A 22135-nucleotide genomic window follows, 5' to 3' on the forward strand; every position below is an offset into this window, starting at 1 on the left:
GGTGTTGGGTGGAGTGGGAGGCTGAAAGGCCCAGAGCTCTGCTCAGCTGTTAGGCAAGGACTGACAATTAGGGGCCTTGGGGATATTCACCAATTTGAATGGGCATCCCCAGAGGCCCATTGATTGCAGCTGCTGGGAAACTCCACCTTCCTTCCCCACCCCACCCCACAACAATCAGCATTGGTTTCACTCTGGAGAAGCCCACTGGGGCCTACTGGGAAAAAGTCTGGACACCTGGGGATGGGGTGGTATACTCAGCAGGCAGGTGGGAGGTGGCACCAGTGCCAGCAGTGCTTCACTCTCTTAGATACACTGTCATTCCCGTTTGGGCAAGGACTGCTTCCCAGTGTCCTCCAGGATCATCAACCAGCAGAGCTATGGGCAACCAGTGGCTTTTGCTGCTGCTGCTGCTATTTATTGGGGATGGAACCCTCAATCTGACTGGTGAGTGTCCACATACACCCTTTCCATTTATCCTTCTCTGAGGACTCTCACAGCCCCTCTTCTCGCTGGCCAGAAAGGGGAAGAAGGTGGTGTAAGATCAGGTAGTATCCCCAGGAAGATCCTAAAATGTGACCACAGCCATCCTCCATCCCACCTCTTAACTGTCTAAAAGGCTTGGGTACCAATGAGTTTGGAGGCAGGAGCATGATGGGATGACCTTCAAGGGGCTCCTGGATTTGCTCATCCACCCTCTTCCAGGATGCTGTCTTTGTCCACATCTTCTATTTTGTCCATCATCTCAGCTGTCTCCCCCTTTTTGTCTGTTCTATGGGCTGGGCCAGTAGCTTGGGGTTTCAGCAGGCTAGTTTTCTCCACACTGGCCTATAACTGGGAGCCCAGGGGCTTGGACACCTGTTGCCCTCACCTGCCCTACTCCAGCAAAGAGCTTCACCGAGCCTGAGGTTGGACTGCAGCCCTAGATCCTGAGCCCTAGAACAGTATGGCGGGAGATATTGGAAGGTGGCTGGAAATTGCATGTTTCATCACTCCCATGAGTCCATGACTTTTTCCAGGAACAGTAGTATCCTTGACAAACCACCAAGGAAGTAGATAGCAATTTTTTGTGAGAGGAACAGAAAGGGATAGCTATTACAAAATAGCATGCTGAGTACCTAGTATATACTAAGCACTGTGCTAGGTGCTTGACATGCATTACCTTATTTAATCCTTATGACCATCAGTGAGGTGGATACTGTTGTCATCCCTATTTTACTGTTGAGGAAACCGAGGCTCAGAGACATGGAGTGATTTATCCCCTATCACAGAAGTTGGATTCTATCACAAGCCACAATCCATTTTCTCTCGAAGGAGCTGCTGTGGGTGGGAAACCTCAGGATCATAAAGGCTGTCAATCTCACCAAATCTATACCTGTGGCAAACTTCCAATCAACATCATAACTGAATATGCAGATAGTAATATACAGAAGGAAAATGAAAGGCCAACATTGCCAAGATAATTCTGAAGAACAAGACAGGAGACTCACTCTACCAGATACTGAGATTTACATTAAAGTAACAGCAACATAGCATGGTGTTGGTGCCGGGATAGACAAGAGTGAACCAATGAAATGCAAAAGAAGGCATGGGAATCAGTCTAGATACATAATGAGAGGTAGCACGGCAAGTCAGTGGGGAAAGGATGTCCCTGCCTCCCTAGGGAGGCAGCTAGGGAGGCAGGGACAACTGGTTAACCACATGGAAAAAAACCCATAAAATTAAGTCCAATGGAAACATCTCTCCCTGCAAATAAAAACTTAACACCCCTGTAGTAAAACATCTGCTCATTTTAGCCTGGACTTTTGTAGCAAATAGACCCTTGGGGCACCAGAGTTTAGAGGGCTCCTCCAATATTGAGCCCAAGTCCCTCACTGCACTGAAGGGGACATGGAGGCACTGAGCAAAGTGGGATCTTTCCCAAGATCATAGAACAAGTTGCTAATAGAACCAGGTCTAAAGCATAGATCCCCCTACTCTTCCTACGTGTCCTGGCTAGCTCCCCTGCCCTATTGTGACCTCTTAGGTGTGCACAGGGCTGGAAGAAAGTTGGGTGTGGAAGGAGCAGGTGCCAGACATGGGCAAAGTTGGAGACAAGGGTCAGTGCCTTCTCAAAGCTAGGTTGTGGGAATGATGAGCCTGTCACCTGGGTTGGGTCACCTCCAGTTTTCTGCATTAGACCTTTGACAACTGCCAAGAATGCAATGACAGGGCCTATTTCTGCCCATTGCCCAGGTAAAAGAGGAAGGTTTCCAGGGGTCCGAGCTGGGCACTTCTCTCTAGAGAGAGTGAATGAAGCTGTGTTTTTGTGAAGCAGTGAAGCATAGTAGGGAAGACACAGGGCTCTAGGGTCTGACGAACCTGGTTTCAAATACAGCGCCACCATTCCTGTCTGTGTGACCTGTTTGGGCCCAGTTTCTCCATCTGATTAGTAGAAATAATTGTCCTAACCTCAGGTTGGTTGTGAGGACTCAATGAACCAATGCTCATCGGAGCAACACCTTACTCAGACAAGGTGGAAATTGAACGATGTCAAAACTATCCTTGACTATTTTTGCACTCAATAAAGCTGATGGCTTGCAATTAGGGGTCAGGTAGTATAAAAAATTGTATGTCTTTTAATATTAGACTCAGTCAATGCAGTAGGAAACACATCAAAAGGCATCAAGAAATCGAAGACCAAATGTGATAACAGATTTTTGTCTTTTCTGATTCTGAGTCTCGAACAGTCATTGAGTGGAAGGAGACGGTTGCCCACTTTAGTTAAATCTGACCTCCTTGGCATGTATCATCTGAGATCTATTTCACAGAGCTGGCACATAAATAAATGAACACATCGAATGTGGTTGGCATTAATGTTATTTTTATTGAATCTTCCAGCAAGGATAGTGAGAACATCTGAGAAGAACTCTGAATTGGTGGAGGGAACAGGTGTGTCGGTTTCTTTTTGTTGGTTTTACAGGCATTATTGCCACCTGGGGGTGTGAGTCAGCTGTAACAAGTTCCACACCTAAGGAAATCACAATGTGTTCAGATGCATCCTCAGCTCTCCCCAACAGCCAGAGAGACAACACCCCTACAGTTCCACTTAATGCCTCAGTCAGAAGCAGGAGGGCAGCAACAGCTGAGGCCCAGACGCATACAACACCAGCTACAATTTCAACTTCACTGCCAGCCTACAACTCTGCTGGGTCCACTGGGTGGGCAACCGCAATGTATAACCCTCAGGAGGAGATATTACATACAGCTAACATCACAGCCTCCAAGGGCACAACACTGTCAAATTCCATGGTGACTTCTACATTGAAGGAACAGGGAGGGACAGCCTCATCCACTACGGCCACTTCAGATGAGACCTCAGAGCAGAATCAGAGAGCTTCAGCTGCAGCCGCGTTAGCACCAAGTCCCACAGTCAATATATTGGAAACATCGGTGTCCACTGACTCTCAGAAGTCATCCACTCTCAGAGTTCCAACAGCTTTAAGCACACCAGGCAATGACATTACATCACCAGTGTCCATGGCAACCACTGTCTCCAAGAAGTCAATATCCCCAACAACACTGAACAAAATCACTGATGTGAAAGGATCTCCACCCGTGACAACCAGCACAGTTATCCACACCATTTCACTAACACTGACCAGCCTGGGAGCAACTGTTCTCGGGACAACCATGTCTGGGACTCAGGAAGGGGAAACTGCAGCTGCACAACCCCCAGCCCCAACAATAGCCCCCACAATGGACACGCTGTCTGAAACACGTCACAGCATCACCACACAGACACCCTCCGGTGCGGTGCAATCAGCCCCCAGTGCTGGCCCTGCAACAGCCCAGCCACCTGAGATAACGGCTATTCACTCGACAGCCCTTGTCCCCAGCTCCTCAGGGACAATAACCCCCCCTGCCATGACTGGGGCCAGTCAAGCTTCCCCGAAGCCCACCCAGACCAGTAGTTCCGGAGCAGGCACCTGTGATTCAGACGAGTACCTAGACAGCAAGGGAGTCTGTATGTGCAATGACAGCTACTACGCTCACTCAGGTAAGTCTGAAGAACTCACATCAGGACAGCAAAGAAAGGTGGGGGCCAGAGTGGACCCCATACACTGTGAAGGCCCAGAGGGAATGGGAGGGTGGGTGAGGTTCCGTCAGACATTGGCATCTAAGGATTCCATCCGGGTGAAGGTGATCTCCAGTCAGAGGACAGAGAGCTGGGCCTCAGGACTTAGTAAGTCGGGGTTGCCACAACACAGTGCATACACTGGTTGGCTTATAAACAAAAGAAATGTAGTCCTCACAGTCCCGGAGGCTGGAAGTCTAAGATCAAGGCACCAGCAGATCTGGTGTCCGGCGAGAGCCTGTGTCCTGGTTCATAGACAGCTGCCTTCTTCAGTGTGGGAGGGGCAAATAAGAGCTGGGGGGGGGCATCCCTTTTATAAGGACACTAATCCCATTTATGAAGGCTCCACCCTCATGACCTAATTACCTTCTAAAGGCCTCACCTCTTAATACCATAGTTTTGGATATTAGGGTTTCACCCATGGGCTCGGGGGACACAAGGGTCAGTCTGTAGCAGAGGTGGCAAGAGTTTGTCCACCCTTGCCCCTAATACTCTCACTACTGGCCCAAGAGGAAACCGTCCTGGGGGAAGGAGCTGATGACCTACCAGAGACAAAGGCTGTAGCCACAGCAGAGTCCTGGAGGGCTGAGCCTGGAAAGGGAGGCCAGAATCTTGCTGTTGCGGCAAGACCAGCGTGGCAGATAACATAGAAAGGCTGGCCTCACAGGGCCTCCCCCAGGTGGTGCAACTAACGCCCAGGCCCACCCTCTGGGAGGGTAGAAAGCGGGCCCTGGGAACCAAAGAGATGACAGTGTGCCCCGAACATGTGTCTGCCACAGTTGAAATCATTCTAACCCCCAAAACATCCAAATTTAACATAATTCTGATTTTCCTAAAATAACTACTCTGCTTTTCTAAATATCAAATTCCTTCAAAAAATGTCTCTTTGCACTCCTGCTCTGGTCTACTGGATAATCCAGCCTTGGGATGAAGTTTTTATTACCTTCAAAAATGAGCAGTGCTTAGTCTATAGGCCAGTATTTTCCAAAATATATTTTGTGGGACACCAGCGCTATGGGATTTCAATAGACATTAGATGAACAAAAAGGGTGCTGTTGTCAAATATACTTGGGAAATACTGGATTACACAAAACTATTTCTTGACTGCAAGACTTTTCAGAGCCTTGAAATTGTAACATTCCACTGTTCACTGTGACTCCCTAAAAAGTCAGATTTTTAAAGCAGATTTTAGCATGCATGTTCCAAGGGTGTCTGTCCCCAGAATCATGTCTGTCCCCTGTTCCTTGTGTTGAGGAACATTTGCACAGCACCTTGGAGTATCCTCTGTGGCAGAGGACCGGGAATTCAGACAAGAGTTGAATAGTGCTGGGCAGGTAGAAGTGACCAGGATGACAAGTTCAACCCAGGAAGGATTTAGGAGATTTAGTCAAACTCTGAGTATGAGGTGGCTCAGTGGAGGGTTTTCTTTTTATTTTAGATTTTATTTATTTATTTTTTAGAGAGATGGAAAGGGAGGAAGGAACAGAGGGAGGGAAACATCGATGTGCTAGAGATACATTGATCGGTTGCCTCTCACACACCCCCAACTGGGGACCTGGCCCACAACCCAGGCATGTGCCCTGACCAGTAATCAAACCAGCAACCCTTTGGTTCACAGGGCACTGCTCAATCCACTGAGCCACACCAGTCAGGGCAGTAGAGAGTTTTCAAATGTCATCGTAGTCTCTTGGTAAGACTGAGGTTTCTGTGCTCACTCTCAGCATGCTGCACATGTCCATCCACAGAAAGTATAAAGTATATCATTGTTCTCATGCATTAAGAATGACACAGCTCTTAAAATTTTTTTTATTTCTTTATTTTTAGATAGAGGAAGCAGGGGAGAGAGAGAGAGAGAGAAAGAAATGTCGATTTGTTGTTCCACTTATTCATGCATTCCTTGGTTGCTTCTTGTTTGTGCTCTGACTGGGGATCAAATCCGAAACCTTAGTATATTGGGATGATGCTTCAACCAACTGAACTACCTGGCCAGTGCCCAAGACAGCTTCTTCTTCTTTTTAAGATTTTCTTTGTTTTTAGAGAAGGGCAGGAGGGAGAAAGAAAGGAAGAGAAACATCAATGTGAGGTTGCCTCTCAAGCATCCCCTACTGGGGACCTGGCCTGCAACCCAGGCATGTGCCCTGACTGGGAATTGCACCAACGACCCTTTGGTTTGCAGGCCAGTGCTCAACCCACTGAGCTACAGCAGCCAAGGACCAAGACGGCTTCTTTATGTTAATTTTTCCCTGTGAGTAAGAACATGGACTCTGCAAGATAGATTACCTGGGTTTGAATTATCCCTCATTTTCTTCTTATGGGAACAGTAAGAGCACATTTATTTCATAGTGTTAGAGCTTGAGCATTAGCCCTTATTAATATTATTATTTGGCACTCCGTATCACATTGTATTAATTGCAATAGCAGAAATGTATGTGATTGGCTTAAACTCTGCCACACCCACCAACACACACTGGTACGAAGTACCTGCTCTTAAATTGCTGCCCGTCTCTCTGACCAAACATGCTACCAAGATAAACACAGTGAGCTTTTTTAAAAAGAAAAAGGGAAAAAAAACTTAAATTCAAAATGATGGAGCAAGTCCAGACATGTTTTACAATAGGATTTCCATTATTTTTAGTGACTAACCATTAAGCAGTCATCCCAAATACAACAGGAAGCATAAGACAGCAGGCACAGAAAGAAGGGCAGGGTTAAGTGTTAGTTTCTCGTTCCTCACCCACAAAGCACTGGTGTTTGACACCTGTCAGGACACCTTGTGGTGCCAATGGTAGAAGACCAACTCGAACTGGCTTGAGCAAAGTAAGTAAGTACATTTCAAAAACTGGAAAACATGAAACGAAATAAAACAAAATCCACTGGCTCACAAAACTAAAAAGTCCTGAAGAGGGCTTGAAGACTCTGACCCCTCCCCGTCGTGGCTCTTAAAGGAGCTCCCTCCACCTCCTCCCTCAGCTCTGTCTCTTTGCGGGGTTTAGGCTTTTATAAGACAGGAAGAGCCATTAACTTCAAACAGTTTAGGTCTCTTAAAAAACCCCATGACCCAGGCTACCTTTTGGAATGGGAGGAAAATCAAAGACAAAACAAATTAATATCGTCAAAAATAATCTTGCCAGATAAGTATCAGAAACAACGGAAAACAGGAGAATTTATTATAAGGGTGTCTGATGGAGGCCAAGGCTCCAACCAAGTTCTCCGGGGACTAGGACTTGGAATTGTGAAAGTGGCAGGAACCTGGAGGTCGCCTCACTCCCTTCTCAATCTTGCTTCTCCCACTGGGCACCTGCACCTGTTTAGTTTCTCTCTCCACACACAGGCTTTTTCTGCCTTTCAGCCAACAAGGCAGCCTCATGACTCAGGCTTGATACCTTTTTTAGGTCCAGTTCCTGGGAAGGAAACTGCAAATTGATCATCTAAGGCTGTGTCCCCCAGTGCAATCATGGTACAGGGATCTCACCTCCTGTGAGGGAGAGTCTTTGTTTAAAGGAGTCATTGTGGGTTGGGTTAATAGCCCCACAGTGTCTCTTCCACCCACATTAGAACCAGTATCCCTTCCCATGGCATCATCCCAGCAGCCTCAGAGGGCCCTTGCCCTGGTTCTTGTCTTCCCGCAGAACTGTCTGGAGTATTGGTGGCCCTGCACTGCAGGCCACAGAAAATTGAGGTGGTCCTGAGAAGCTGCTTCCTGAAGGCTCGTCATTGGATCCTGAGGGAAGGTGCCTTCTCAGGATGCTCCAGTGTCAGTGAGGTAGAGGAAGGTCTCGGTGCCCAAGTCTTCAGGATGGAGAAGAAGGAGGGTACTTGTGGACTCCGCCTCTCTGTAAGCAAGCTGGGAGGGGCCACCTGATAGGAAGGTGGGGCAGGTGTGTGTGGTGGGGTGGGGCTAGGAAAGCAATGACTGGGCGCCAGTTGTGACTATTTTCATCTAGCTGAGGAATGATTCTCCATAACTAAGTCAAGTCTTAGCTTTGAGGCCAGCCTTTTTTGGGGGAAAGACCAATCCCCCATCATACTGGGAATGTCCTTATACTTGGGTACTGTGTTTGATGAATAGGGATATTGGTTTCCAAACTTCTCTGTCGTGAAAGCTTTTATATTTACTTACAAAAACTATTTAATTTATAAAATTTTTAAAATAACAACTACAATCAATATTTATTAATTTCTTATCACGTGCATGCTGTGTGCTGTGGGTCAGTCTTTTTTTACATGCATTATCTCATTAAGTCTCCACAATAATCCTGTGAAGTTCCCATTTTACAGACGAGCAATCTAAGATCAGCAATCTTAGTTGAGGGACGTTCCTAACTCTCACGGTTAGTTATTAACAGAGCTTGTTTGTACTCTTCACCAGGGCTGCTGCCTCCCTTCTTTGGAAGAAATATTACATAAATGCCGAATGTAAAAATAAATTATGTGGAAGCAGTTTGGCTCTGACTGAATGAAGGAGGAGGAAGAGTGTTCTGCTGGGTCAACTTCCCCCTCACATACAGGTGGACTTTCATGCCTCTTTGGGATGCCCTCTGGGGCTCCTCTGACTCGGTTTGAAAATCAAATTGTCACACGGGGGTGATTTAGTTCCGCCAGTGTCTACCATCATCCCTAGTTCTGCCACCCCTCAGAGATCCATGCGATTCCTTGCTTAGGTCATGGAGCAAAGTTGGCAGTTTCAACACAGAATAGCTGAGTCCATGGCTATGCCTCTAAAACTCTTAGTGTTCTTTGTAATAACTGCTTTATTTTATAGCAACAAAACAAGTTATTTTGATTCTTTTTTAAAAACCTTGTGGAAACAATAAAATATTGGTAGGGGAACTCAAGAATTAAATATTTTAGCCTTGTAGTTGATAGGCTTAAGTGACTCATACACGTGAAAAGCTGTTATTCCAGGAACTGGAATGCCTGACTCCAGGAGGCCCATGAGCAGGTCCACCTATGTGCCCCAGCGGTCGAGATGGTATCTGAGCCATTGTGTTTCAGGGAAGGAATATCCATGATGCAGATAAAAAATTGCTGATCATCAGATAAAGAAATACTAGGAAAATCTCCACAGGCTGTGACTCTTCTCCGATTAAACTTTTTCCCAAGCTCTTTACCTATCTTTTTCTTCTCCTCATAAAAAGGTTGGCTTGAAATAAGATGTTAAGGTTATTTTTAGGGTACATAACCCACCATCTTCTCAGATCAACAGCATCTGAATAACATGCCCATAAATATTCAATCCTTATCTCTACTTATTGGTTCTGGTAGGGACAAGCAGAACAAATGCCGACTTTTCTGGTTTCAATATAAAAAAAATATATGAATATTGGAATAGAGACCAGGACTTGGCAATTTCCCAAACACCCTAGCAATTCTTTTATTTATTTTTTTTCTGAGGGATTCTAAAATACACACTGATATTTGAGAACCACTGGCACCTAGGTTAAGAACATGGGCTCTGGAATCAGGGAGATGTTAAATTCTGGCTCTGTTACTTGCTTTCAGCAAGCCTTTTAACTCTCTAAGCCTCAGTTTGCTCTTCTGTAAAATGGGACTGATAACAGAGCCCTCCTTGGAGAGTCACGGTCAAGCCATGGTGCCTGGCATACAGCCACATGCTCAGTAAAGTTGGGTCACTACTTTTATTTAAATAAACAACTTACAGCCAATCAAGATGGGAAGTTTCCTCAGGAGACCCGAGAGTAACAGCAGCCTCCCTGTCTTTTCTAGACCGATAGCAGCCATGCCCTTTATTTGCTAGAGGAGCATCTTCTGCAGGAGCTCCCTGGTATTACCACTTCCAATGCCACAATGCTTAGCCTCAGTTGTGTGTACCCTCTGGTGGTGAACGTCAGCCAAACCCACCCCTATCCGGTGACCTCCTTCCCGTGAGTTCTGCTCTGTCAGCTGCCTCTCAGGCTGGGCCCTGTGGGGGTTCCTGAGTTCCCATTGCTATGTCTAATCCAGACAAAAGCAGTCAGCACCTTCAGGATGATAGTTTTCCATGACCACCCACCAACCATGGAAACCTGTTAGAGCAAGACTCAAAGCATTCGTGGAAGGAAAAAAAAGATGCTTTTATGAAGTAATGTGTTATGGGTTGTTTATGTAAATTACCATGTAATAGGATGGCTTGGATAGCTTCAAGGGTCCTAGGTCTGGGGATCTATGAGGAGGGCCCTCACTTTTTAGGAGGCCCAGGAGGAAGCTTAGCAGGTTTGCTCCTCCCCCTGCCTTATTCTCTCTAGCTACAAGTGCTCAGTGACCTTGGGTGCAAGGCAGAAATGAAGTGGGTGTCCCTTCCTATGGGGTCCCCCTCTGGGGTCTCATTCCAGTCCCTCTCCAGATATAACACCATCTATGTCCCGGGGATTGGGGACACCATTGTCATCCTGGGCATCTTCACAGACCCTGAGCTCTCATCTCCACTTGAGAACAGACCATCTCCCCTTGGCAAGCTTCTCTACGTGGTCCTCAGAGCCACAAGCAGTGATCCAGACAGATTTGCCCTGGTGGCCAGTGAGGTCTTTGCCAGCACCAGCATCTTCATGACAGGTGCTGCTAAGGCCACCCATCACTTTGTGAAGGAAAGGTGTCTGTTAGACCTGATAACCTCCTGCCAGTGCCAGACTAGCCCGTGGACTATGGTTTGTGCTGGGTTCTTTTGTACCCACGAGCACAGATCCTGTCACTCTCCCCTGTACCCCTGGTACATAAACACTGGGAGGAAGTAACTGTTGAGTGAATGTTTGTTGAATGAATGCAAGTATTATTATTATTCCCATTTTGTAGATTATTAAATTAAGGCATAGGGAAATTCAGGTCTGTCCAAGATTACAGCCAGTAAATGACATTCATTCCTTTTAATCTTTGCTCAAACAATTATTGGGGGCTTACAGTGATAAAAGTAAAAAAAAAACAACCCTAACATTCAGAGTGCTGTACACTGTTAGACATTTGACATGCATTACATTTAATAGCTAATAATAGCTAATACTGACATAGCATTTACTCCCTGACGAGTCACTGTTCAAGTCACTGCACATATATTAACTCATTTAAGGCTTACAACACATTGTATGAAGTAGTATTTTTGTTATGTTATAGATGGTGAGACAGGCTCAGGTCACACAGTTGGTAAGTGGCCGATCTTACTAAGTGTTGGGGACACAGAGATAGGTAAGGCGAAGTCCTTACCCTTAACAACTGATGGTCTAAAGAAGGAGCTGAATCTCCTGACTTCTAGATTGTATTTAATTAATATTAACCAGTCTTTACAGAGTACAGTGAATCATTCATGACCTCATTTATTCCTGAAAACAGCCTTGTGAAATATTATTTCCCTCACTTTAGATAGAGATGAAGGGATTGGAGAAGTTTCAGAGAGTTTAAACGACTTGACCAAGGACACACTTTTGTTCTATTCATGCTCCATTGTCCAGGTTCTGAAACACTAAGTCTGTCCTGGCGTGTAGATCCTCCTTTTTCAGGAGGAAATAGAACTTAGTCATTAGGGTACAGGTGGGCACTAGAGCCAGGCTGCCACCTGAAGAAATTTGGGGAACCTACTCAACCTCTCTGAGCCTCAGTTTCCCCATCTTTAAAAAAGAAAGGGTTCATCTAGGGGGAAACTGGAATGGATTTATTGATGGTGAGCTTGAGCTCTAAAATAAAAGTCCCAGGTCACAAAGACTAACTAAGCTTTGGGTAGAGACCAGAGGGGTGACTCCCCAGTGCCCACAGGAGGTAGCATCTGAATGCACAGGTAACTCAGTGGGAAAGTAGGTTGCTGTCCTTTAGGCTTTTTCTTTCTTTTTTCTTGCCTTTTTTTTTTCAGGTTTTTTGCATAGACCAGTTTCTCTTCCTAGAGCGCTCAACTCACTGGTACCCACATGGAAAACTCTCATCTCCTTTAAGTCTGCTAAAATGCCACTGTTGCTACCTGCCCATGCTTTTTAAAACTGAAGACTACCCTGCACTCATCCACTCTAGATCCCTATTTGTTTCTTCTATCTACTCATCACCTCCAAACTATATACTGTATTACATGAGATCATTTACTTTTTTAATTAAGTTCTTTATTGTTTGTCTCCTCTCGCCCACAAGAGAATAGGAGGTGTTGGTCTGTTTTGTTCACTCGTGTTCCCTAATTCTTCCAAGCATCTACAACAGAGCTATGTAAGAATGCATTTCTATCCATGGCCTCTACACCACAGGTCTATCCAACTATTACCAGTTACAGCGAAGCAGTTACATTTAGGTCATTGTCACCTCAGAAAAAGTCACCATGCTAATATTGTGGACAATTCAGTTCACGATCTCTGAATTCCTTAGTTCAGAATTTAATGTCTGTCAAGACTGTCACTAATCCCTACAATTGCCACCAGTAACTGAGGTTTCCTTTTCAATTTGTAGCAGATGTTGGTAATAAGGGGTCACTGATGAACTTGCTCTTCAGGAAACAAACTTTATTGAAAGGACAGAGCCTTAGTGGGGGGAAATGATAATGAAGAAAAATAAAGGGTCACCTCACCATGAATTACCACCACCACACTATCAAAATAATAACAGTAAGGAGGAAGTGGAAGGGAAGAAAGGAAAAGATGGGGGGGGGGAGAAGTTTGTTTTTGCTTTTGTTTTAAAGCAAGAAAAAGAAAAGAAAGGGGAAGGAGGCAAACTATTGTCTTGCTCCTAGGATTGATATGAGGATGAAATGAAATAATGCACATAAAGTTCTTAGCAAGAGACCCAGCACCTACAAACACACAGGACAAACACAAAAGGGAGACCTCGGTGTTTGTCCATCCACACCGCGGGGCTCCTATAAATGAGTGACGCTGCTTCTCCCCACAGCTGTCCAGTCAGCCACCAGTTGCTCTGGGGATTGCAGGACAAAGGGGCCTCTCTGGAGGTGACATTGGTCTTCAAACTGTTCCGCTTGAACAGCGATATGCTCTACCTGCATAGCCGAGTGACCCTGTGTGACAAGCAGGTGGGACGCCCATGCCAGCCGGTGAGTGGACAGCGTGGGTGGGGGTAGGCAGTGGGGGCTCCTGGCCGTCCCTGCAGCCTCGCCTGGTCTCAGCTCCCGGCCAGCTGGCCGGGAGCTGGACGCCTAGCAATGCGATCATCCTGGGGGAAGGACTCAGGAGGGACGTGGAAGACGGGGCGGGACAGTGGCCTAACTTGCCAAGGGCGGGGCTGAGGGCCAGCTTGGGGAGGTGATTGACTTAAACCGCTAATGGAGCCCAGGGTCTAGCGGATTGGTGAACTCATGGGGGCTGTCTGGAGCCTCCCTCAGAGGCCGGATCTGCTTGGGGTGGGAAGGGGCCTCGCTACCCTCACGCTGGTGTCCCGACAGACCTGTAGTCTGAACAATCCGCCTGCGAAGAATGGAGCCTGGGCACGCACGCGCTCGGAGAGCGGCGTCCAACTTCCATTCCAGAGCCTCTCACTGACTTGTTCTGACACCCCGACCCTGCACTAGGGTCCCTCCTACCTTCATGCCCTCTCACTTCTTCCTAAATCCAAGTCTCCTCCCCAGGTCCATATCCTCCTGGCCTGCCCCTGTGGCTCTGGAAAGGTCCTTCTGCTACTCATTCAACTCCTAGTCTGAGTCGTCTCCGCTTCCGTTCTCCATTTCCCACCTTTCCTGCTGCCACAGCGGAGCACTTCTCTCCTAATCCGTTAGTCCCTTGTGCCAGCGAGATTTCGTAAATCCTCCTTGCTGGTCTCCAGCCCTCTCAAGATCCCACCCTCAAGGGAAAGCCTGTCTCCTTAGTAAATCTATTCTTATTAGAGGCAGAAGGTTCATCATTACACTCTTGTGAGCCCCAGCTTCAAAAAGGGGTCAGCTTTTTGCCCAATATTGACGGGAGCATGTTGCCCATATCCTGTCTGGATGGCTCCTCAAGCTTAATTTTTCTTTCTGTGTGGTTTTAGCGTCCAGTGCTTCCAGCAGCAGGAGTTCGGCAGGTTGGCACACAAGGATGGCACCAGGGCCTGGGGCTGCGCACCGGGTTCTGGCAGGTGCTGTTCCTGGATCCTGTTTCTGCTCAACTCTGTGACTTGGGAGAAGTCAGTTACCATCTTGGAGCCTCAACCTCCTTAGCAGTACATGAGTTATTGTGAGATAGTCATAGTGTCAATGTAAGAACGTCTAAACCTGTAGAGAATTTTTATGTTTTTTTTAAAGTATATTTTATTGATTATGCTATTACAGTTGTCCCACTGTTTTCCTCCCCTTTTTCCCTTCTACCTTGCACTCTGTCTCACCAGCATTGCTTCCCCTTAGTTCATGTCCATGGGTCGTACATATAAGTTCTTTGGCTTCTCCATTTCCCATACTATTCTTAACCTTCCCCTGTCTACTTTGTACCTATCATTTATGCTTCTTATTCCCTGTACCTTTCCCTCCATTCTCTCTCCTCCCCCTCCCCACTGATAACCTTCCATGTCATCTCCATTTTGGTAATTCTGTTCCTGTTCTAGGTGTTTGCTTAGTTTGCTTTTGGTTTTTTTAGGTTTGGTTGTTGATAGTTGTGAGTCTGTTGTCATTTTACTGTTCATAGTTTCAATCTTCTTTTTCTTAGATAAGTCCCTTTAACATTTCATTTAAGGGCTTGGTGATGGTGAACTCCTTTAACTTGACCTTATCTGGGAAGTACTTTATCTGCCCTTCATTCTAAATGATTGCTTTGCTGGATAGAGTAATCTTGGATGTAGGTCCTTGCCTTTCATGACTTTGAATACTTTCCAACCCCTTCTGGCCTGTAAGGTTTCTTTTGAGAAATCAGCTGATAGTCTTACGGGCACCCCTCTGTAGGTAACTCTCTTCTCTTGCTGTTTTTAAGATTCTCTCCTTATCTTTAATCTTAGGTAATTTAATTGTGATGTGTCTCAGTATGTTCCTCCTTGGGTCCAATTTCTTTGGGACTCTCTGAGCTGCCTGGACTTACTGGAAGTCTATTTCCTTCTTTTTGTGGGGTTTTGTTTGTTGTTGTTTTTGGTTTTTAGTTTATTTATTTTTTTGCCACAACTAGTGGCAATTGCTGAGAAACAAGATCTCAAATACAGAGAAATACAGTTTTGTAGTTTCTCTTATGCATTTAAGATTGAGAAGGGAACAGGTGGTGACTGGACTATAAGGCAGTTAACAAGATATTGTGCTCTCTTGAGGTGGTTATGCTTATTTCAAAGGTGCAGTAAACTAAATGCACACACAAAAAACAATGGATGGGGCTTGCTTAAGGCAAAGATAAAGCTTTTACTGAGGAGTCATATGCCTGGGGCTGCCTACCCAGCAAGACCTGCCCAATTAGGAATTTATGGTCAGATCACCCTGTTAGGTTAACTTAGAACTCCTTTTTTGTCCACAGTAGAGTTTTATACCTCATCAGAACCTGAGATTCTCCAGAAATGACTTAGAATAGGGGTTGAAATTTTAAGATACAGGGCTAGGCATGTGACCACAGTGGGGTGGAGGCTGAGTGAAGTCCTCATTGAATTAGCAAATTTCATCTCTCATCTCCATCTGCCTCACCCCCAACCTAATGGAGGCACTGGCATGAAGTCAGTCCCAGGAAAGTTTTGTTTAAAGAATGAATGAATGGCCCTGGCTGGTGGCTCAACCTGAGCATTGTCCCATACACCAAAAAGGTTGCGGGCTTGCTCTCTCTGGTCAGGGCACATACCTAGATTGTGGATTCCACCCCCAGGAGGCAACTGATCAATATTTCTCACATCAGTGTTTATCTCTCTGCCCCCTCCTCTATAAAATCAATAAATGTGTCCTTGAGGAGGATTAAAAAAAAAAGAGTGAATGAATAGGTTACTAAGTAATCCCCAAAGTGGAATGTCTAAACCTAAAGTTTTCTAGGTTCTCAAATTTCATAATTATTTCTTTCTTTCCTACAGGAGCCTGGATGGCTATTTTTCTTCTGATGGTGATGGGGTGGATACAAGGATAAAATCCTGCCCAGGATATATGCTCCAACACTAGCCCTCGGCCTTTAGCTTAGTTGCTTGAAGGAAAGGTGAGGTGGAGGAAGATTTAGGGAGAGGAAATTACTGTTTGGTAAGGAATGTGGCTGCTGAGCTCAAGCCATGTTTCTTCACCCAATTTTCCCCTTCCCATCTCTGATACTTTTCAAGGGCAAGATCGAGCCACTCCATTTGGCAGGGGGCAGAGCAGAACGTATGCCCAATAAACAGCAGGGAATTATACTTTGTCTGACGCTTTTTTTGTTTAAGGTTTTACTTATTTATTTTTAGAGAGAGGGGAAAGGAGGAAGAGAGAGAGAAACATCAATGTAGGAGAGAAACATCAGTCGGTAGCCTCTCACAGGCCCCCAGCCAGGCAGGGACCTGGACTGCAGCCCAGGCATGTGCCCTGACTGGGAATCAAACCAGCAGCCTTTTGGTCTGCAGGCTGGTGCTCAATTCACTGAGCCATAGCAGCCAGGGCTGTCTGACTCCTTTTCTATATAATCTAACAACAAAGTTTATATAAGGAATGGTGTGTGTATGTGTGTTTGTAGTCACTTATTCCTCTATGGGTCTCTCTTCCCCCATATGTAAAATGAAAGAGTTTGACTAGATGATCTTTGCTTCAACATGGGGACTCTGACTTTTGTTCCAGGGTAAGTTCCTAGGTCTTGGCCACCTGGTCCCATATCTTTTTCCTGCAGAACAGGCAAGAGCTATTCAATTTCATAATTACGATTAAGTGTATCCATGTAATATAGTATCCTGACCACTAATTATTTATAATCTCATACACTTCCTCTTTGTAGGAGAAGGTGGATACATGCAGCACTGTTATTGCTATCATTTATTCATTCAAAAACAGGTTGGAATATTATACTAAGTACCAGTTCCTGTGTTAGGCCCTGAGGATTCATCAGTACACAAGATAGTCTTTGACCTTACAGAAAGACAGCTGAGTGCAGGAAGCAGGTGTATGGACCAGGAAGCAGGACAGGCTTTATAAGTTGGTAGAGGTGGCACTGTCACAAAATCCTAAGAAGACCCTGTGCCTCTTTTTGCTTGTTTTACTTTTAAAAAAATTATTTTTAGAGAGGGGGGAAGGGAGGGAAAAGACAGGGAAAGAAATGTCAATGTGAGAAACATCGATTGGTTGCCTCTCGTATTCACCCCAACCAGGGACCAAACCTGCAACCCAGGCATGTGCCCTGATGGGAATTGAACCAGTGACCTTTTGCTTTGAGGTGCAATTCCCAACTAACTGAGCCACACAGGGTGTTGTTTGTTTTACTTTTGAAATACTACTTTTTATTGATACCTATAATCATTTTGAAGTTTCTTGGGAAAATGTTGGTGCAAGCAATAAAATAAAAGTTAAGTTTAACTAACAGTCTTAATGTTTTAGTTTAAAAAAACTTTTGTGTCTTCCGGCAAGATGGAGGAATAGGTGATCACACCGTACCTCCTCGTACAACCAAGATTAGAAAACCAATAATTTACAACAATAATTTACTATCAGAATAACACCCAGATCCGGCAGAGGATTTATCTGAATGGAAGTCGGGCAGCCAAGAAGTTGAAGTAGACGCGTTCATCCGGACTGGTAGGAGAAGACGAGCCGGCGGGCACGGGGCTGGCTCGGGTCAGCGGCGCGCAGAGGTCGGGGGAAGGTTTGGCGTGAAATCGGCGCAAAAGCCATCCGGCGCGTAAGAAGGCAGCGGTGATCCCTGAGTACGCAAGCTGCGGCTGGCAGACCCAGAGGGGTAGCGATTGTGGACCAGGGCAGAACTCGAGGCCCAGAAGCCCAGACAAGGGTCTGAGTCCAGGGGAACGGAACTACTGCCATTGTTTTCTCCCGCCCCGCTCCCGCTCCCGCCCTGCCCCCACATATAACGTCACAATCTAGCGACTGGGGTGCCCAGCCCTCCCACCGTAACAAGAGCAACCAGACCGGAAAAAAAAAAAAAAAAGGAGAGACAGGGGGAAAAAAAAACCATGTTTTCAACAGAGCAAATCAGTCCCCCAGGACTCATCCTTTTGAGCGACCAAGAATTAGCCAATCTATCAGATGCGCAGTTCAAAACACTGGTGATCAGAAAGCTCACGGAACTGGTGGATTTTGGACGAAATTTAGATGAAAGAATGCAGAGTACCATAAAACAGATGCAGGAAGACACGCGGAGGAGAGCCAATAGTGAAAGGAAGGAATATGAGTCTCAAAACAATACAGTGGACCAGAAGGAAGATAGAATCAACCAAGCAGGAAAGCATGATGAAATAAGAATTCAAAAAATTGAGGAAAAGATTAAGAGCATCCAAGACACCTTTAAACGTTCCAATATCCGAATTATAGGGGTACCAGAATCGGAAGGGGAAAAGCAACAGATTGAGCACGTATTTGAACAAATAATAAAGGAGAACTTCCCCAATCTGGCAAAGGGAACAGTCTTCCAAGAAATCCAAGAAGCTCAGAGAGCCCCGAAGAAGTTGGACCCAAGAAGAAACACACCAAGGCACATCATAATTACATTAGCTCTCTCCAAGGTAAAAACGAAGGAGAGAATCCTAGAAGCAGCAAGAGGTAAGGGGACAGTAACCTACAAAGGAGTTCCCATCAGACTGTCAGCTGATTTCTCCAAAGAGACCTTACAGGCAAGAAGGGGCTGGAAAGAAATATTCCAAGTCATGAAAGACAAGGACCTACATCCCAGATTGCTCTATCCAGCAAAGCTCTCATTTAGAATGGAAGGGCAGATAAAGTGCTTCTCAGATAAGGTCAAGTTAAAGGAGTTCATCATCACCAAGCCCTTATTTTATGAAATGCTAAAGGGACTTATCTAAGAAAAGAAGATAAAGAAAAGACATGTATAGTAAAAGGACAGCAAACTCACAAATATCAACAACCACACCTAAAGCAAAACCAAAAGAAACTAAGTAAACAATTAGAACAGGAACAGAACCACAGAAATGGAGGGCACATGGAGGGTTAGCAGCAGGAGGGTGGGAGGAGGAGAGAGGGGGAAAAGGTATAGAGAATAAGTAGCATAGAATGTAGGTTGAAAATAGATAGGGGGAGGGCAAGAATAGTACGGGAAATGTAGAAACTAAAGAACTCATAAATATGACACATAGACATGAACTAAAGGGGGAAATGTGGGTGGGAGGGGGTACAGGGTGGAGGGGAGAGAAGGGGGGAAATGGGACAACTGTAATAGCATAATCAATAAAATATATTAAAAAAAAACTTTTGTCATTTAATGCTTTAACAGCTCCTAAAAAAAGTCAAATGATCAATCCATATTATTTTTCCCTATATATCAAAGTTACACATTTATTAAAGCAGGACAAATTAATTATGTTTCATTGGAAATTTATATTGACTTTACAGGTTTGGAGTAGACTGTTTAAATAGCCCTACTGTGGCCCTGGCAAGGTAGTTCAGTTGGTTAGAGCATTGTCCCAATACGCCAAGACTGCAGGTCAGTCAGGGCACATACAACAGTCAACCCAGAAATGCATAAATAAGAGGAACTACAAATTGATGTTTTTCTCTCTAGAAATCAATTTTAAAAAATTAAACTTCTAAAAAAAAACCCTGTTGACAAAAGCATTAACTCCTGCTCTTATTTAAAATAAATCCTGGAAGATAAGGGCAAAATATTATTGACTGTATCATGCTTAAATATCTCAAGAAGAAAATAGAATGAAACAAAATTAAGTGAACAAGGAAGCTATTGAGATTCAGCTGTACTTAGTTAGCCATGTTAAAAACAAACAAGCCCTGGCTGGCGTAGCTCAGTGGATTGAGGGCGGGCTTCCAACCAAAGCATCGCAGTCTCGGTTCCCAGTCAGGGCACATGCCTGGGGTGCAGGCCACGTCCCCATTGGGGGCCATGTGAGAGGCAACCACACATTGATTCTCTCTCTCTCTTTCTCCCTCCCTTCCCCTCTCTAAAAATAAATAATAAAAAATAAAATCTTTAAACAAACAACAAAATCAAACCTCTGTTCTGTGTAACAATAGATACAGTGATACCTTGGTACTTATTGTCAATTTGTTCCAGAACTTGTGATGAGTGCCGAAACTGATGAGTACCAAACAATGAAGCATTTTCTCTTGTGGGGCATCATCGTGATTCATACAAGCTCTAGCAAGGGCGATGACATCCGAGCAAGCACTGAGTGCTGAAACATTTTTTTTCTCGTCAAAATGCAATGAGCACAGGATTTGACGAGTAACGAGGTATGACTGTACTTATAAACTGCCAGACAACACTTAATGCTTGTGGAAGCAGTAGCTCTTATTACAACTAAGGTGCAGTTCATTTTCTCTGGTTAAGTTGGGGTGGGGCATATATGGCCAACTTGAGTCCTTTTTTAGTCATTGCAGGTAATAATTCCATCGATATATTCTATTAAAATAAGTAGCAAGTCTTTTAAAAGTAATAAGATACCTGAAAATTTAAGAATACCTCATACTGCCCTGAATTGGTATGGCTCAGCTTGTTGGGCGTCATCCCACACGGTGAAAGGTCACCAGTGTGATCCCCAGTCAGGACACATGCCTGGGTTGTGGATTTGACCCCTAGTTGCAGTGCATATGAGAGACAACTGATCAATGTTTTTCTCCCTTTTTTTCTTCCTCCCTTCCCCACTCTCTAAAAATAAATAAGTAAAATCTTAAAGAGAATATATCATACCTAAAAATTGATTGTGAATATTCTCTGAAATTAACACCAAAAGTCTTTGTTAAAATATAAATGAGGAGTTATTAACATTTTAAAACTGGTAGTGCAAGTTTCTTTTTAAAATAAAGATATACATTGGAGAAAAACTGTACAAATGTACTGTTTGCCGTTTGTACATTTGTTTTTTCTTTTTTACAATTTTATTTTTCAATTACAGTTGACATTCAGTATTATTTTATTGCCATTTGTAAATTTAAATCTCAGCCTCTCACTGTTTCCAGTCAGGTTTCTCTTCCATTCTCTGCATCAGCTCTTCAAATCCTCCTGATTATTCAAAGTCCTCTACATGTTCCTGTTCCCTTCCTCCTCATAGATGCTTTTCACAAAAGAAATGGAAGCCATGGAGTGGACGTTTCTGCCACCTACCAGTCTATTTCCTATCCACCAGTCCACAGATGCATTCATTTAGACACCTATCCTTATCATTAGTATTTTAACAATTTCTAATTTCAAAGGATACTCCCTATATTCATCTATCATCATACCCAGATTCATTATCCATGAAATCTATTTTATGCCTTTTATATTCTTAAAATATGAGGGCAGAGCTAGAACCCTGGAGCACGCCCCCCAGAGTCCTTCCTCTAGTTAATTTGATCCAGTAATTAAAGCTCTTTAGTCTGGTTCTTCAAAGTTAAAAAAAAATCATACAACTTTTGAATGTCTCTCTTTCCAAAGTCAGCTTTTCAGAAACCCTGGAATTTCACTATCCTTTGACTGATAGCTTTGTTCCTCCTTTAAACAATTTCCCAGTATGATTCTTAAGTATATATTAATGCAAATAAAGTTAGTTCCTTTTCCTGGGAATTGAATTTGGGTAAGAAGGCAAGACTAACCCTTCAAACTGAACCCTGGTCATAAAATGATCGCTAACCCAGCACAAGCCCTAACCCCGACGCGGCAGCGACCCACACCGCAACCACTGGTCACAACCTGACTGACCCCCAGCTTCAGGTGGGAGTACTGATAAGAGGTGGAAAATGGAAGGAGAGTGGGGCAGGTTTCCGAGTGGGATTCCGGAATGATTTGCCCTGCCCTCCAGTTTCTCCATTTGCACATGCCCCGCAAGTTACTCCGTGCCTGGGTAAGCAGCTATCTTTGCCTCTTGGCGGAGACGCGACTCCGGCTGGGGACCTACTAGATGGCTCTCGGGGGAGGCGGGGTCATGCGCAGAGGAGCCGACCGCTCGAAGAGCCCAGGGCAGCGTGCACGGGCGGAACGCCGGCGCGGTCCCACTCCTGATTGGTCGCAGGAGGGCAGAAAGGGGTGGGGCCGGGGCGGCGCGCGCGGT

General features: G+C 45.0%; 1 protein-coding gene across 1 annotated transcript; it reads left to right on the forward strand.

The window, feature by feature from the left end:
- Nucleotides 1–360: 360 nt before the first annotated feature.
- Nucleotides 361–16336, forward strand: LOC118500541 (mucin-21-like). The gene is made up of 7 exons (XM_036025552.1): nt 361–444; nt 2960–4036; nt 7744–7949; nt 9842–9999; nt 10458–10703; nt 12965–13124; nt 16028–16336. The coding sequence occupies exons 1-7, from the start codon at nt 378–380 to the stop codon at nt 16052–16054; spliced, it is 1941 nt and encodes a 646-aa protein (XP_035881445.1). The 5' UTR covers nt 361–377; the 3' UTR covers nt 16055–16336.
- Nucleotides 16337–22135: the final 5799 nt, after the last annotated feature.

This window comes from Phyllostomus discolor, chromosome 5 (genome assembly GCF_004126475.2).
Source record: "Phyllostomus discolor isolate MPI-MPIP mPhyDis1 chromosome 5, mPhyDis1.pri.v3, whole genome shotgun sequence".
Taxonomy (NCBI): domain Eukaryota; kingdom Metazoa; phylum Chordata; class Mammalia; order Chiroptera; family Phyllostomidae; genus Phyllostomus; species Phyllostomus discolor.